The 17,176-nt window shown below is 47.1% G+C and overlaps 1 protein-coding gene across 2 annotated transcripts; it reads left to right on the forward strand.

Moving 5' to 3' along the window:
* Positions 1-6,517: 6,517 nt before the first annotated feature.
* NABP1 (nucleic acid binding protein 1) lies at positions 6,518-15,790 on the forward strand. Of its 2 annotated transcripts, none has more exons than XM_040604400.1 (6): positions 6,518-6,813; positions 6,909-7,047; positions 9,990-10,061; positions 11,469-11,541; positions 11,810-11,876; positions 13,377-15,790. In XM_040604400.1, the coding sequence occupies exons 1-6, from the start codon at positions 6,723-6,725 to the stop codon at positions 13,562-13,564; spliced, it is 630 nt and encodes a 209-aa protein (XP_040460334.1). In that variant the 5' UTR covers positions 6,518-6,722; the 3' UTR covers positions 13,565-15,790. The 2 variants fall into 2 exon arrangements, with proteins under 2 accessions (XP_040460334.1, XP_040460335.1); XM_040604401.1 differs by having other exon boundaries at positions 6,527-6,813; positions 11,816-11,876.
* The last annotated feature ends 1,386 nt before the right edge of the window (positions 15,791-17,176 follow it).

Below are 17,176 nucleotides of genomic sequence, written 5' to 3' on the forward strand. Positions count from 1 at the left end.
GGAACAGACCTGTGGGATCGCCTGTTTTTCCATCTTTTAACACGCCCTGTTGCTTATTAAGATTTGAGAAAGGTAGAAGTCCATCTTGTTAAGACCACCAACAAACTTTCAGGAAAAAGCAGACACTGCTACAGAAAAAAAAAAACACAACACCTCCACCCCCCCCCCCCCAAAAAAAAAAAAAAAAAAACCCCAAAAACAACAAAAACAAAAAAACTACCAAACACCAAACATCGAAAAGAAATGCAAATCCCCACTACAAAAAAAAAAATAAATCCAAACCAAATTAAATTTTCAAAGCCTCCTTTCCTGGACATAAATCCTCTGTTTTTCTTTTGAAGGTCAGCATTAGATGATGCAAAACCAACGCTGAACTTCCAGCCCATTAGCCTCTGCAGAGCCAGGCAGCCGGCAGACAGGGTGATGTGGTATGTCTGCATATTTCCCCCAGGCACTGGAGAAGTCAGAAGCAAAACCCTTTCTGGGGTGGGAACAGTTAAGAGATCCTCTTCTCTAAGGGGGTCTGTTACAGCCCTGGGGGCGTCATGGGACAAACCGGTGGGCTAGCCTACAGGAATCACCCCTGGCAGAGACAGGGCTGGCAAAAGGAGAAGGCACTTGCAAAGTGTTTTTGAAATGTTGCCTCCCCTGGGTAAAACCAATAGGAAAGGGCTTGCCTTGCTGGTATTTTAAGGGTTTCTGAGCCACATCAGACACCTCCCCAGTGCTCACAGCCCTGCGCTGAGCCATGTGAATGAAGCAAGTTAGTCAGCCCACTGAGGGGAAAGGCAGAGCTCTGTGCCCCACGGGGACTGCTTTCTTCTGTGACTTGAAGCATTTGCCTCTTGTATCAGCCAACCAAAGATTGCAGCAGGGCTAGTTTAAGGGATCACTGCAGGTTTTGTTGGTGTAAAGCTGGTATCTATTTTCCCTATGTAAACAGCTGTTACTGAACCGGTTTAGGCGATTGTGACAGAGTGGGGGTTATTCTGGCATAGCTACAGTGGGACAGTGCTAATGCCCGCCCCCCCCCCCCCCCCCATCTGCACTTGTTAAACCTTTTAAGTAAAGATCCCTCAGATGAAGAAGCAAGGTTGTGAGGTCTGGGGTTTGCTACAGCACTCGCTGGAGACCCCAGAAACAGCAACTGTGAGTGTTAGTGGGCTTTATGCCCACAAATCTTTGAGGTTTATTGTGCATAGTCCTTTGGATCTCTGATGGAAAACATGAGGAGGCACCAGCTGCTATGCTCTCCATCTGTACAGGGCAAATTTAGATCCAGATTCCTCTGGTCCAAGCCCAAATTCACAGCTGAGCAGGAAAGTTGCCCTAGAATTGCCCCACATCAGGGATTTCATGTAAATCATCCTACTGGTGTGCACAGGATTAATCAAAAGAGGGAAGTAAAGAACTTTCAGAAACACCTTGCAGGACTGGGTTCTCAGGTGAAAAAAATCTGCTAAAATGCATGGAGCCCAGGAAGAAAAGGCTATGTCGGTGCTGCAGGACGCACAGGTGGCTCCTCTTGGAGAGAATGCTGTGAATTCAGAATGTTTACTTAGCGTTTGGGGTTTTTTTCTGTGGTATATTACAGTGCCCTGGTACTCAGTTGGCTTTCTTAGCTAACAGCTAGGTAGGCACAAAGCTGCCTGGAATCCTGGCGTCGGGCACCTGGCAGTCCTTCCTGCTTCAGGCAACTTGCAGGTACACTGCCCTGAGGTGGGGTGGGGGGCAACAGGCAGCTCGGATCTGTGTCCCTGAGTCAGGAGCAGGACCCCAACGGAGTGGGGATTCCCCACTGCATCTTTCCCACTGACTTCTTGCTGAAGTTCCTCTCAGGCCTCTGTGGCTTCCCCTGGGGTCATTCATATTTCCTGAGTGAAATCCTGACCCTGATGGCCACATATGGTGTCCTCAAGAGATGCTGAAGGCACCAAACCACTGTTTTCTGGGGTCTCCAGAATGCCAGGCTGGCTGCCAGCTCGTTAAATGGGCACTGAAGTGTCATCAGGGAGCTGAGGTGTCATTAACACTAAAACACAGCTGACCAAACCTGTAGCTTAATTTAGGAGCTTGTCAGATGTATGGTAATGGCCTGATTAGGCTTGGTTAAAGGTGGTGTTTGCAGGCTTCTGTACATTTTTAATCTCTGTATAATAAAATATTAAACATCAGCTCTTGCTCTTACTGGCAGATTTCTTGCGGGAAGATCTACTCTGGGACTTCTTTAGCACTGAATACTGAGCAACTGACAGAAAAAGGGGAGTTTGGACCAATGTCTCTGCTGGCGTAACTCCATTACAGCCGGAGGGTGGAATCCCAGCCCTGGGACTTCTGCCAGGCTTACGACTGCTGAGAACTCTTTTAACAACTCAACCCTGATTTTGCTTTGGACTGAAACCTCCATTTGAGTCTTGGCCTATAAACACTTGCATCTCCCATACAGAAGAAAAATGCTCTGCAGCAAGCAAACGAGCTTGGAAACAGATTTAACTTTGTCAGTGGAACCCTTGCTGTAGACATTCATTGAGGGCTAAATTTGGCTTCTGTGGTAAGACACTGAGTGGCACACAGACATTCAGCTCCCTCAGTGGTGGAAAGGCTCCTGCTTTGGCTGCAGTCACAGTTTATTTGACATGCTCCCTGTCGCTCCTGTGAACTGCATAAGCAAAGTGTTGGTGCTGCCTCTCAATGTGACCCACTCGTGCAGTCAGTGCTCATTAACAATTTTTTAAGACCAGGAACCCTTGATACTGACAATGCATCTCTCTTCTCTTTCCATTGCATACTGCTGTTGCAGCTTACAGACCTTTTTTTAGGCTTATGCATTGTTACAGGGTATTTGCGAGTCTTTTGGAAGTTCTTGTGGCTGAAGATAACACCTGCATCAAAGCCCTCTCTGTGCTCCTCCTGTTTGCGGAAGACTCGCTACACCTCCAGCAAGGAGGTCAGAAAGTTGGTGCTTCCATCACCCACAGCAGAGACTTGATAGCCTTATGGTTCTGAGGTTAAAAAAGGAGGAGGAAAGAAGATGCTAGAAAAACAAAATAAATTAATAATAATTCTGATTTCTTTATACATTTTAAAGAAGCAAGGGAGAAAAAAAATGGTTTGCTTTGCAGGTCACCTTCACAGTAAATAGGAATCGTTCAATCACTGCTGGATAATACTAAGGGCACTCTCAGGGGCTGGCAACTGGAATGACGATTAAAAAAATATGAGCAAGATTTTAAGTGTCTCTTTGTGAAACAAACAGAGCAAAATTGTTCATCAGTGGCGGAACAGATACTGTAAACACTGTCTTAAAACAAATCTGGAAGGAACGCGTATCTCTGCAGAAACAACAAAGATGATCAGCTCTGTCTTCCCAGCACAGTCCCAACCCCTTATGGATACAGAGGGAGTCTGTGACCTTGCCTTCCTACTCCACGTGTCGAGCTTTCTGAAGCTCCATGTCTCTTTTTGCATTTGAGAAGACAGATAGGAAATATTTCACAGAATCAATGAAGTTGTCTGGGACCTCTTGTGATCATCTAGTCCAACCTCCGTCAAGCCGGGTGAGCTAAAGCAAGTTGCCAAGGACAGTGTCCAGTTGGGTTTTGAATGCCTCCATGGAGGGAGACTCCACAGCCTCTCTGGGCAACCTACTCCAGTTTTTCAGCACCCTCACAGAGTAAATAAAATTTACTATGTTCAGATGGAATCTGATGTGTTTCAGTTTGTGCCTCTTACGCTGTCATTGAGCACTACTGAAAAGAGTTTGCCTCCCTCCTGCTGCCTGTGCTTCATCTCCTGCTTGTTGGGATGGACCTTCCGTGAGCCTGGAGGAGGTGATCTCTGAAAGCCGGCTCAGAGGACCCCTATGCTCTCCACGACTGTATCACAAGCAGCTCTCTGAAGAGGCCAAAGTCTGCTCTTCAAAATCAGAGTTGTAGTCCTGCCTTTTGCCTTAACTGTCCCCTCTTATCATCCTGAACTCCACCATCTCATGGCCACTGCACCAACATTGACCCCGCCTTCATGTCTCCAACAAGTTGTTCCTTGTTTGTAAGTATGAGGTCTTCCTTACTAGCTCCCTGATCACCTGTGCTAGGGAGTTGGTGTCAGTGTACTCTTGAACTCTCCTAGATTGCTTGGACCCCGCTGTGTTGTCACTTCTAGTTTAAACCTCGTCCTACTGGCTCTAAGCTTAACCTTAGCATAAAATACATCCATCTCCTTCTGGGCTCACTGTTGGTCCCTGCACTCCCTGCTGCAGGCCTGGTGGCTCCATGCTAGCCGATGAGCACCAGGTGGCCCGGGCGTAACGTGTTGCAGAGAAGCGGTCACACACACTGGCGCAAAGGTAGTCCATCTGCATGTTTGCAAATACACTGGCTACAGCGGCAAGGCGGCTCAGTAGCCCAGATCCTTTGCACCTCTTCCAGCTGCAAAGCCGACACCTGCCTTCCAGGACAGATGTTCACTTGAAACTATCTTAATAGTGACACATCACTAGAAGCACATCTGCGGTGAAGCGGTTCTTAGTGTTTTCTTCTTTTGAGCTAATCACCCTCGTGACTTCCTCTCTGCCTAGGAGGTGAGGATTCTTTTTTTTTTTAACTGCTTTTTCTGGCTAAAGGAAGGATTGTCCTCAAATCTCCAATGAGATTTGCTGTATGATCCACTTTCTCCTTTTTTCTCTCCTAGTAAGTCAGAATGCAAGAGCTGGGACTGGAGATTTTCCATGGGGTTGCTCTCCACTAGGCAGAGCAGCATATGGCCTTTGGCTGCTCTGTCCCAGACACTGTAGTACTGAGAATCATGTTTTGTTTTAATTGAGCCTGGTGAATGATCCAGGCACAGGGTGCTACTGTGCTTGGGGCTGAAAACACAGGATAAAAAATTATTCTTTCCCAAGGACTCTAAATTGATAGACCAGACAAAAGGTAGAGGGGATGGCAGAAAAACCCCAAAACATCTGTACGGAAAAATTCTACCAGTTCTATGGATAAAAGTGTTTTTGTCCAACCTTTGCCAGGGACATTGTCATTCCTGGAGTTTGAACTCTTCCCCAGGTGACTAAATTAAAGCCATTCATGTACAGTTGATCACCCTAAAGGTTTCAACATTACCAGATTAAAGTTATAGAGCTAGTCTGGAGAGAAGCCACCAAGGGAGTCTGTCATCCCCGCCATCTGCACCAACAAGGATTTGGGACAGAAGTGGATTAAGCTCTTGGGGGCTTTAAGTAAATTCTCTTGTGGCTCAGGCTGCCTTCCTCTCAGATTCCTACAAACAGCACATTTTATTCTGACCACCCATTTTATTAATGAGTTTCACCCAGCAGGGCTGCTCCACTGCCTACAGATAAACATTGCACAACATTTGTTGGAGCAGAGCTCCAGTGTGGCGGAATGCATAGCCAAGCATTTCACAACTGTCATCTATGGATTTCTGCTTACAGAAATAGCACAGGAAACCCCAGCTAGCCAAGTCTGGCTCTCAAAAGGAGGAACAAAGTGCACATATACTGCTCTGCTACCTTTCCTAAGGGAGAGAGCTGAATTACAGAACCATCTGCATGTCTTTGGGCTGTTCTCTGCAAGGCAGCAGTTTCCTGAGGACCTGCCAGCCAAGGATGTCACAAGGCTGATGCGGCTTGTGGCTGGTCCACCACTTTGATGGCTTTCCCCTTGGAGAAACTCCCCTCCCCTCATGCCTGACCCTGCCCGTAGCCTCGCTCAGACACTAACATCTCCCCACAGGAAGGTCCTGTCAAGAGTTCAGTGCGCTTTGACAGCCTTTTTAGTTCTCAGCAGGATTTAGGCTCACATCACTGGCACTGAAACCTTCAAAGCTTGGTACTGCATACCTACCCCTAGGCTTTCCATCTACTGCACATTTGGTGCCAGGAGCGTGAGGCCGTGGTGCAGCCCTCCAAAGCCCTGAGGTGCTATGCGGCACCACCGCCCTCCCGCCCAGGCAACGGCGGTTTCTGCCTGCTGGAGACCAAATCAGACTTCACCCTCCAGCCGACATCCCAATGGATGCCTCCTCCTCCTAAAAGTGTATTTTTTTTCCTCAGCGAAGGAGCCCGAACTGCTAGGAGACAGCTCTCCGGGAAAAAAAAAAATCTCTGTGACAAGACCCCTCTCGGCGTTACAACTGGGTCCTAAAATGACGCGTAAAGGCGGCAAATCGTTCCCTAACTCTCCTCTGCCCCCCTGCCGCGCTCGGGGCTGTTTTTCTGAGGGGGGAAAGCGAGTGACTGAGGGAGCTCAGGCACCGCGCCCAGCACGGGGACCGGTCCCGATCCGCCAGCGCCCTGAGAGGAGCAAGATGGCGGCGGCACAGCCCAATCAGCGCGCCGCGCCTGTTCGCGCCCGCCTTTTGCCCACTCCCGGCGCTCCGCGTGCCCCGGACGGTTCCATTCAGCACCCTCCCCCCCCCGCCCGGCGCCCGGGGTGGGCCCGCCCGGTCGCTATAAAGCGGAGCGCAGCGCACATGTGCTCCTCAGTGCCGGCGGGAGCGGGAGGGCGGTGGGGTCTGCGTTGGTCGGGAGAGGGGGTGGTGGGGGTCGGGCGTGCCGCACAGTCACTGCGCAGCCCCTCGGTGCTTGTGTCCCCGTCCCCTGTGAGGGTTGCCGGTGCCCCCCTGCCCGGCCCTGCGCTGCCGCCGCTCCCCCGCGGGATGCGGGCTTGGCCCGCCCCGCCAGTCCTGCCCCCCTAGCCGGCCGCAGCATGAGCGCGGCGAGCGATACGTACTTCCTCATAAAAGACATAAAACCCGGACTGAAAAACTTAAATGTCATCTTTATTGTGCTGGAGATCGGTAAGTGGCGTCCGGCACGCCCCACCCCCGGGCCGCCCACGCGTGTCACGCAGGGGCCGTCCCGTGCCCCCCCTGAGCCGCGCTTCTCCCCGCAGGGCGAGTCACCAAGACCAAGGACGGGCACGAGGTGAGGTCCTGCAAGGTGGCGGACAAGACGGGCAGCATCACCATCTCCGTGTGGGACGAGATCGGCGGCCTCATCCAGCCGGGGGACATCATCCGCCTGACCAAAGGGTGCGTATGGGGCCGGGCCCGCCCCCCCCCGCTGCCCGGGGGCCCCGTGGCGGCGGGCGGGGGCGCGGGGAGCACGGCTGGCCCCGGCGCGGCGGCACCCGCAGGTCACTGCCACACTAAAACCGCCTCCCCCCCCCCCCCCCCCCCCAGCACGCCTAGCAGCAGCGTGGCTAGGAGGGGCTTGTATTTTTAATGAGGAGGTGGTGTTAAGAGACCTGGCTTTTTTTTTAAAAAAAAAACAAAACAGCTCCTTAGGAAAGACTTCTTTTGGGGGGAGGGTTGTGTGGGGGGCGAATGCAACACACTGTCCTGGTCTGTAAATCAAGCATGTTATTTTTACAGCCAGTTCTTTACTCTAGCAGGCAGCTCCTTAATGAAAGAAGGGGATGATTAATGTGTCTGGTGCAGAAAAAGTTGCTTTTCGTTGCAGTGGGTTTAACAGAAGTGATGGGCAGAGGAGGAGAACCTTGTCAGCTTCACTCTGAAAATTCATGCAAGGGCTTCACTGCAGAGCAAGTTAGCTTGGTTAGGTGCAATTGATTTATCTCAGAGGTGGTTTAATTAAAAAAAAAACACACACACCTAAACATGTTTATTAAGTGAGAAAGGGACTAGATTCAGTTTGAAAATCCTCTTCCATGTCACTTAACTTGTCAGTAGCAAAACAATAGTCACTTTCATTTGAGTTCTTCATGCCATTTCAGTTATACTTAGAAATCCATTACACTGGCCCACAGCGCTCCAAGAGATGGTGTGTAAGGTCCTTTTAATTTCTTCTTATGAAGAAGTAGGTAAAAGGTGACCGGGCGGTGCTGCTGACTGAGCTGGTCTTAAGTTGCTCATTTGAGTGTAATTCTTGGTTTTGGCGTGAAATGGGCTCACCCTTGCCACCAAAACTACAGCTGCTTCCTCCTATGCAAATGTCCTTTTACACGAAATGAGCTGTCTCCTCGGCAGGGGTGGTTCTGGGGAAGCCTGCTTGCGTGGAGAGCATGTGGAACGCTGCGCCGGGTGGAACTGAACAGCTCTGGGCCACTACAAAGCCCTGTGCACAGATGACATTGAAACAAATTAATAGCGATACTGTTCAGCGGCGTTACTGTGCTCTGCTCTGACTAGCTGGCTGTAGTTGCTCTGGTGTTTCAGTGCAACAGATGGGAGGGGTCACTGCATCCCTTCATGTCCAAAAGTCAGTTTGGCTAGTATAAATTAAATTTATGAGCTCTCATTGCTGTTCCTGGTGGGTGGCTAAGTCACGCCCTCATTTGTGTGAATCGCATGCTCACTTAGGACTGCTTAGTGAGTGAAATGGCAAAAGCTAAAGACATTCTGGTTGGCTCTCACATTAAGAGAAATGCCCTTATGCTGGCATACGAGGTTCTCAAAACACCATTTTATACTTAGACAGGATTAGTTTGGGTGTGTGATGTTGCCAGTGCAAGGCAGGTAAGTTGCAGCTCTGTAGGCTACTCTGACTTCAGTGCAGGGTGCTCGCTGTTAATAGCAGAAAGGCTTGGCTAGGCCCCACATATAAGCATGTTTTTCTGCTGAATTTCAAGCTGTAGATGCATTCCTTTGCTAAAGCAGACACTTGCTGATTTTTGTCATTGGCGGGATGTTAGTTCTGGAGTTTAGTGCTTTCTTGGCTGGCTCTTTCCGAGACAAAAACAAAGGCTTGCATACGTGGAATAACTTTGTGCTGGAGGTTATCAGTCGCATGATTTGCTGGGTCTTGTCCCAGGAAATTTGTTTGACTTACATTTATCATTTCGTAGCTCTTGTCCTTTGTGCTCTGCTACAAGAGTGTCCCACTAGCTGGTTATTAAAGGTTAAGCATGGAGTTAAAGCATACTTTAAAGTAAAAGGTGGTGTTACGAAGTGCGTTAATCCTGCTTCTGGATGGAGCGCTGCTGAGATGGGTACCCAAGCTGTAGGTACTGTGCTGTACTGCTTGTGCTGAAGTGCGGGGAAGGTTATCTTTGCATTGGCACGATGGTCCTGTTCTGCCAACCGAACTCCTCCCTGGTGCCTCTGTTTGAGGCACTGTGTGTGGCTGGATGGCTCCCAGGCTCGGCAGATAAAGTAAAGGGCAAGAGGAAGGTTTGTTATCTATGTTCCAGAGATAGACCTGGAGCATAAGGAAGTGGTGACTTGTCTTAGGTTATCGGTGACTCCTGAGAGTGCAGTTGCTGGGGCTCCCTGTTCCTTTGCTAGAAGACACCCATATTCCTGTTAACTCTTGCACTGCACCCGGGTTTCTGGACTGTATTTTCATTATTTTTTTCACATACATGATGCCCCTCACTGAAAGAAGCAATTATGCAGAAAGTTTTGCATAACCCGAATCCCAATGCTTGAAGTCAAGTGCCACTATAAAGACTGGAGTGCACTCGTGCTGTCTTGTAAGTGAATGTTTCCGCCGTCAGAAAATTATTTCACTGCATTTCTATGTCAATTGGAACACGATGATCAAACTCGTGCCTTTAAAAAAGAAAATCTGGTAAGGACCTATACTAAAACAGCAAGCTATTTTACACATTCAATAGCAGTATCTGTATTATGCAGTGAACAAAGGTAATTCTTCCTGGCTCCTGCACTGAGAATTGTCACTGAATGGTAACACAGATACTGCTTTAGGCAAAATGCCTTTCCTCTGCAGGACCAGTCATAAGGGTTGCTCCAGCCAAGGGAAGAGCATCCAATCTCAAAATGATTGGCTGCTTTCCTGGAATTGCCAAAGGAGTCAGCTGAGCTTCCAGTACCTTTTGCTAGAAGCAAAATGTGGGGAACTTTTAGTGTGGTGAAGTTGGGGTCCCTGGGAATTTCTTCAGTCCTTTCATGCTGATACTTACTAACTCTTAGAAGAAAGCATACTTCTGCTTTTTTTCAACAGTGGTATTTCTTATTTGCTAAGAGACTGCTTTGCTTCTTCCTTTGGCCAGGTATGCATCTCTGTGGAAAGGATGCCTGACACTTTACACAGGACGAGGAGGCGAGCTGCATAAAATTGGGGAGTAAGTATTGAGTGTTCATAGTTGCAGTGTTATGTCCTCAGCAGAGCATCATGGTAAGTATGAGACATGGTGGCTCTTAGTAAATGGAAGCTAGGGCAGCAAAAAACTGTTGATTGGTCATGGGTAGGTACAGTACAGACAACTGTGATGTGTGTTTGCACATGCTGTTGTTAATGAGCTCAGACCCTCTCTGGATTCTAGGTATGTTGAGGAAAAACAGCCTCCAACACTGGCACAGGTCTGGGTTTTACTTAAGGAGGAAGAGTTTAAATGACAAGAGATTTAATCTGCATTGCTTACCTAGGCCTCAGCTTGATTGACTAAATAAACTCAGTTTATTTTGGTGGAAGCCCTGTGTATGTATCATGTTTGAGAGAGAGGCAGCGCAAAGAAGGAAGACAAAGGTAACTCCAGTGAATCATATATAAACAGAAGGAAGCCTCATTAACCTTCTTTAACCTTCCCACAAACTGAAGCAGTGGCGACTCCCGACTAAGAACAAACATAAGTAACATACTTGACATGCAACAGGAAAAACAGCAACATTTTCTAACCAGAAGAGCACTTCCGCTGTTGCACAAATGCCGTGGGAGGCCTTGCAGTCATCAGGAAAGTGGGGTTCTGGGGTGGCCACCTCTTTTCTTGGGTAGTTCAGAAAATGCCCAGTGTCCAGCTGGAGTTTGTGAGGGATGACCTGTAGATTTGGGTTTTTTTGGTGTAAAGCCACCGCCTCAAAAGTGTTGGCGTACTCTCCAGCAGGCTGGATGGAGGTGAGCCCTCACCTGGGTTGGGAGCTCTGCTTCTGCTTAGCCAAGCTGCTTAATCATTCAGATCTTTCTTCCCCTCTGCCATCGTTTCCATGTGGTGAGTTGGTGGGGCCTTTTCCTCCCATAGTCCCTTTGAATGGAAAAAGATGCTTTGAGTTTCATTCCCTGTTTTGGATGCTGTGATGTTAATAGGGCACTCCGTAACTTGGGAGCGTGTAGGAGTATTCAAGCTGTCCCTAGAGAGCTAAAGCAGTCCGGTCTGGGAGCAGGCTGGGTGACTCTGTGCCTCAGGTGACCTTGTGAGTGGGCGTTGGACAAGATTGCACAGCTGGAAGAGAGGCAGAGGGAGCCCTTTCATCACCTTTTGTTTTCTTTAGGCCATTTTACCCTTTAGAGTAAATATGTACTTGCCTCTGCTTGACTGAAACACCCTTGCCAGGAAGATGCGACAGGTTCACCGCAAGCTGTAAAGGGATCAAAGAGCCTTTTAATACCTATGAATGCTCTCTGAACTTTGGGGTCTGGATAAGTTACTTCTAGGTGATGGGGTATGTCAAAGACATATGCTCTTTGAGCTGTGGAGTTGAGAAGTCTGTTAAACAGCTTTTAGAACTTCCTCATAATCTTAATTTCTCCCCAGGTTCTGCATGGTGTACTCAGAAGTGCCAAACTTCAGTGAGCCTAACTTGGAACACACTGGGCAGAACAAACTGGTATGTTAAACTTGTCTGAGGCTTCTGTCGTAATGCTCCTTGTTCTGAACACTTCGCGTTAGGCAGTGATCAGATGTGACTCTTCTGGAAAAGTGGACTTGAAGTGATATATAGATAAAAATGAGCCAATAATTAGAGTAGCAAATAAATTTGCTGTGGAATGACTTTAAGAACATGGGGGGGGTGGGGGTGGGAAATCAGCGGTTTTCTGTAAAAATGTGAATTTTCTCTGATCCTTGTTTTTTGTTTCATTTAAATTTCTCCGAAGGTACAGGGTGAACAGAATAATAGTTCTGCATCAAGTAATATGGGTTCTTGTACTTTCGGGCCACTGGGTAAGTTTTTTTGTTTTGTAGAAATGAAAGGATGAGAAACACGTAACGGGGGTAGAAAGAAATTTATCTTGCTAAGGATTCTTTGTTCTGGGGCAACAGTGTACTATGGTCTAAAAAGTCTTTTAGACTGGGGCATGAACCTGCAAGCACAGAAATGTGAACACTTCCTGAATAATGGTTTCAAGATTTCTTTCCTAGAAGAGGGAGACATTAGAATATTCAAGGTGCCTGTATCACATAAAGGGACTTCTTTTTTCATCCTAAACTGATGTGATACTTGTAGAGTTTTTGCAGCACTTGAAATCCTGTTTTTGAAACCACCTGAGACCTTAGCTTTAAAGATTACTTCTGTTAGTCTTGCCAGTCACCACGGCTGTCTTGCCAGGTTAGCTTTCCAAAATAGAAGTGGTGGTAATCTGAATTCCAATATTTGACCTGGCTGGATCATTTTGTGATGTATTTAAACAATGAAGCTTAAATAAGAAGATGCTTCAAGGACTCGACTGGGTGTGAGCTGAGAGGGAGCCTTAGTTATGGCCTGCCTACATGATACCTGGCATTGTATAGCTGAGCCCTGCTGGTGGATGGCAGCAAACTGATTCTGTAATTTGCTGTTCAAAAGCTCTCTGTCACTTGAGTGACTGGCTGCTTCCTCTTTAACACCATGATTTTAATTTCTTTTCTTTCGCTTCTCTTACGAGACCTTTCTGTTCCCTTGAAAATAAATTATTCTGAACAAAGAAGGGCAGTGCTTTTGGGCCAGTCTTCCCTCAGTGCCAGGGTGAAGCTTTCAGTGTGTAGGTACTTCCTTGGTGGTGTTGCTTTGGGTGGTGGACAGCTGCTTTCACTGAGACTGTGCATATCTTCTCAAATGTCTTTTTTTTGTCTCTTCCTGCTTCATGGTCTTTAAATGCAATGATTTAATTTTGTCTCTTCCTTCCTGTCATCATTCTGCCTCTCTTTCTACCAGTAAAATGTGAACAGTGATGCTTATGAGGCTCACGTTCATGAGAACTTGGTGCTAGCTGAGTTGCTTCTGTGGCTGGACTTCACAAGACAGCTTTCCGTTTCTGTTTACGTGGTAGTGGGGAATGATGCAAGGAGCTCTGTGTAGCCTGCTGCTCTTTTGCTGATTTCTCCTTGACTTCTGCCCTGCTGTCTCTAGAAAATCTTGGTGTGTGTGTGACCTACAAGCCAGCACATGTTTCTGAAAGCACCAGTTTAGTTCCATGAGATTCCAGTCTTTGTCCTGGGGAAAGAATCGGCACGCAACTCTGACCCTTCTTGCTTTAGTAGAGAGTGAAGCGTAGGAATGGAGTGGGGTTAACTTGGGAGCAGGGGAAAAGGCAAGCTGTGGTTTGGGGTCTTGTGGTGCCAGAGTGGCTGCTGGTGTTCAGGGTTTGCTGTAAACTCCATGCGTTCCCTCTTGCTAAACTTATGTAAGGGAGCAGTGATTTCAGTCCATGGAGCTCGTGATAACCTTTTTTCCTGTCTTTTTAGGAAATGGTTTACAAACTGGACCTGAATCAAGTGGATTTCCATTTACGTATAATCATGGCCACAGTTATGCAGGTAGTGGGAGAGGCAATGGACGAGGACCTGTAAATCCAGCCCCAGCTAACAGTGTTCAGCCTGTTCTCCCTGCTGTCAGTAATGGGAGGGACCCACGCAGAGCCTTTAAAAGATGACTATGCCAAATGTGGTTGTACAGCTTGCTTAAACTCTAAACTCTACTTGAACACTTATTGCACTTTTATTTATAGTTAACTGTGAACCAGTTTGTCCTTTGCTGTTTTTTTTTTTTACCTTTTGGTCTATGGAGCAAACAATGTGATCCATTTCTTGTTTTGCTTAGGGAAGCACAGTGAGTCTTCCCCATATGTTAAGGGGGTAGGGGGAGAAGGTGGATGTAAGAAAGTAAGGGTGACGGGTTGAAGAGTCTCATTTAAAACTCGGTGCCCTTTGCTAAATGGAAGAAAATTTCAGTTACATGTCTGTATTTTTTGTTTCTGTTGGTCAGCCATATAGCCTTAACAGGTCTATTATGTCCTGTGCGTGCATATGTTGGCTTCCATTAGGGTTAATGGGAGTTCTTCGTATTGGAAGGGAAATGAGCGGGAAGAGCAAAGATGCTTTAGTGAACTAGGTGTCCTTGGAATGAATATAGCTTGCAAAAGCAATAAGTATAAGGAAATGGTGGTGCCAGCAACTAGTGGTGTTTCCTGAATCAGAGAATGGATAGCTTGGATGAAAGTGGAAGACATAGTGAGTGTCTTGTACCTTGACTTCTGATTCCAGAAAGGTGTGCGCTGCTCAAAAATTCTCTATGAACACCATTATCACTGTCAAGGAAAGTGACAAGACACTGATTTTTTTTTTTTTTTTTGCTTTTGATAGAAGCTTGGATATTTGTTCTTGCTGTGCATGACATAGCAGGAGAGGAGACTCTAAATTCAGACAATATTGGGGAATATGCTGTTTGTAGCCACTCATTTAAAAGCCCAAGGTTACTTTGCAGGAGTCTCAGTTTCCAGGAAAGAACTATTTTCAAATGCTGCATTACCCATCCCTTCAATGAGGCTGCCTATTTCTCCTTCCTTGATTCACTTTTCCAAATGAATTATGTATTAGATGAAGCTATATGTGTGGATTGCAGAGGTACTGGCCAAGCGCACAGCTGCACTTCTGATGCTGTTAAGCTGCTAAGCTTCCCTTCCTCTGTGTCACATGAAATAGGAATTATCCCTTCAAGAACACCACCACCACCACCATCTCCTGGGGGAAGATAGCTGTGGTTTGATTTCCAAGATCACAAATGCCTTGACTCTAGGTAAGGGTCCAGTGCCATATTTCAGATCAGGTTCAAAAACAACTCGGAAGCTGAGGTGTCATACTGGATTCATCTGTTTAACTTCTCTTATAGCTGACCTCTCAAATAAAAAATTGCACTAACCATTTCAAAAACAAATCTAACTTTCTTTCTGTCAAGCCATAAAGACTTCATGACAAAAGGCTCTTTCTAAATTGTGAGTTGTTTCTGTGGTTGTTCATGTTAATTGAATTTACTACTGTGTCACTAATGTTTACAAGTTATTTACATTTGATACTTCTGCTTTTGGTACTCTATCATGAGGACTTGTTGAAAATTGCTTCTAAGTGGCAGAAGTTCCTTGCTTAGTCTGAAATGCTGAACTTCCTTTTAAATGCAAGCAGCAGTAACAACAGACTTCTGAAGGGAGGTTTACAAAGCCCCGTGTGCGTGTGCCCAGACACCCGAGGGCTATTTGCCTCCAGTCTGGGTCAAGTGCTGTCTTGGTACCTGCTTCCAGACAGAACTAGGAAAACTTGTCTTGGACAGAAGAGAGCGGCACACCTTGTGAGATCACCCATGGGTGCTGTTATGGAAGAACAGTGCTAATGGGTGGACCAGAAAGCGTGCTGCGACTTCTGGGGAAATGGTGTAAGGTGGCGATGTGTAGCTCAGGGACTTTAAATTGCTTACCTATTTAAATAAGTCATGTGTAGTCTAGATGCATGGACAACCTCTTAATGCTGTGCTGCATTAAGACACTTGATATACTTGTGAGAAGGAAGCCAAGAGGACTTCCAAACCTGTCAAGTGTATATATGGCATGTTCCAGAGGTAAATGAGATGTAAGTATGGTGTGAGACATGCTTTCCGGTAGTAGCTGTAAAGGTAGCAAGTGAAGTGATGGTGTGGGGGGGACTTAATGTTCATTGGGGTGTCTCCACCACGGATCTCAAATCCTGGTGGTCTTGTCTACAGCATAAAGAAGGTTGAAATAGGGGGAGAATCCTGTGTTGGTGTGTGCTGAGGTGCCTGATGTTTGTAGCTCTATGCATTTGAGCTTTTATGAAGCTAATAAACTGAATGCTTGTTCACAAATTCCAAATAAGTGAGATGATTACTGCTCGTAAGTGGCGTAAGATTAAAAACTTGCTGTCAAGTGGATGACTGGTTTGCAGTTGAGAGGAAAGAAGCAAGAGGCTGGTCTTCATGTTCAAGGTTAGTAGCATTCCTGCCTCCCTGTTTCCGATGTGAAACTATTTTGGTTTATTAATGAATTTTTACTTCTTTGCAGGGGAAATCTGTGCCCTGAAAAGTCGCGTGGACTTAAAGTAAATTTAACGATAGTAATTTTTCAAGGTCTTCTGATCTTCCAGTGAACCTAAGACAATACCTCTGACTACCTCAGAGGTATCAGTGTCAAGATGGCAAGTTCTCAGCTTGCAGAGGAATCTGGAAGCCTGCCTTACATCTGTTTGGATCGTACCACCTCGGTGTACAGAGAGACAGAGATGGTGCATTTCTCAGTGTAAACAAGCAGTTGTCACGCATTACTCTGACACAACCAGGCAGTTCATAGGTGCCCAGCGGTTAGGTCACTGGGGAGTCTCTGTACAGATGTCTTACTGAGATAAAGGTAAGGCTTGCAGCTAGGGTAGTCTCATGCTAGATAGTACAGATTGCCAAGGCGGGGAGAACCAAACCCAACCCTCTGGAAGGCGTTGAGGTGTCCAGACACAAACTGTGCGGTGCCGAACTGCAGCTGAGCAGTCCTGGTACACCCCAGTCACCGGCAGCCCCGCTCTCCTTGCCCCACGAGCTCATCTCAAAGGGCTGGTGGCAGGCTGCAGCAGTGTGGCAGCGGCGAGTGTCGCTGTACCTCTGCTGCAGTCCTCCGGGTGTTCCTGCTGCCAGTCCTCAGCGTGAATCTTTCACCTTGGTCCCAAAAGTGGAAAAGCAGTCCTGTACCACAAAATACTCTCTTAACTGTGGATGCGCGGTAGTCACGCACCCTATGTCCACAGTGGAAATGGGGAGGTGCCGTAAGAACAAACATAAATGCTGGGCCAAGGCATGCCAGATAGAATCTGCTTTCACAACTCCGTTAGCTTTAGCCTTAACTGGAACCTGGGAGGTTGCAGTCCTGTGTGCTCCAGTAATGCTGTCCCTCAGCATCACGTGGATTCTGGTAAGGAGATCTGCAGCTAGTGCTGCTTGTGATGAAACTGTGTTTCTACATCGGTGCAGTCTGCACAGATGACACCCTTAGCAGCACTGCAGAGATGTCAGCCATGTCCTGGATTTCTCTCAACACGGGATTGTTTACTAGACAAATGCTGTTTCTTCTAGCCCTTTGGGACTTTGCATTTTTCACAGGCGTAACTGCTTGTGTTTTGGTAATGACCTGGCTGTGCTATGGTCATCCTCTGCCACTTGTGTCCATACCCCCAAAACAAAAGATCCTTTCCTGTTCTACAAAGCAATTTTCATC

This window comes from Falco naumanni, chromosome 8 (assembly GCF_017639655.2).
Source record: "Falco naumanni isolate bFalNau1 chromosome 8, bFalNau1.pat, whole genome shotgun sequence".
Classification (NCBI taxonomy): domain Eukaryota; kingdom Metazoa; phylum Chordata; class Aves; order Falconiformes; family Falconidae; genus Falco; species Falco naumanni.

Excerpts from the sequence above, each read along its gene's own strand:
- NABP1 (XM_040604400.1), top strand. The coding sequence starts at position 6,723 with ATGAGCGCGGCGAGCGATACGTACTTCCTCATAAAAGACATAAAACCC. Across the intron at positions 6,814-6,908 it reads CTTTATTGTGCTGGAGATCG|GGCGAGTCACCAAGACCAAG; the intron begins GTAAGTGGCGTC and ends TTCTCCCCGCAG. Across the intron at positions 11,877-13,376 it reads TTGTACTTTCGGGCCACTGG|GAAATGGTTTACAAACTGGA; the intron begins GTAAGTTTTTTT and ends CTGTCTTTTTAG.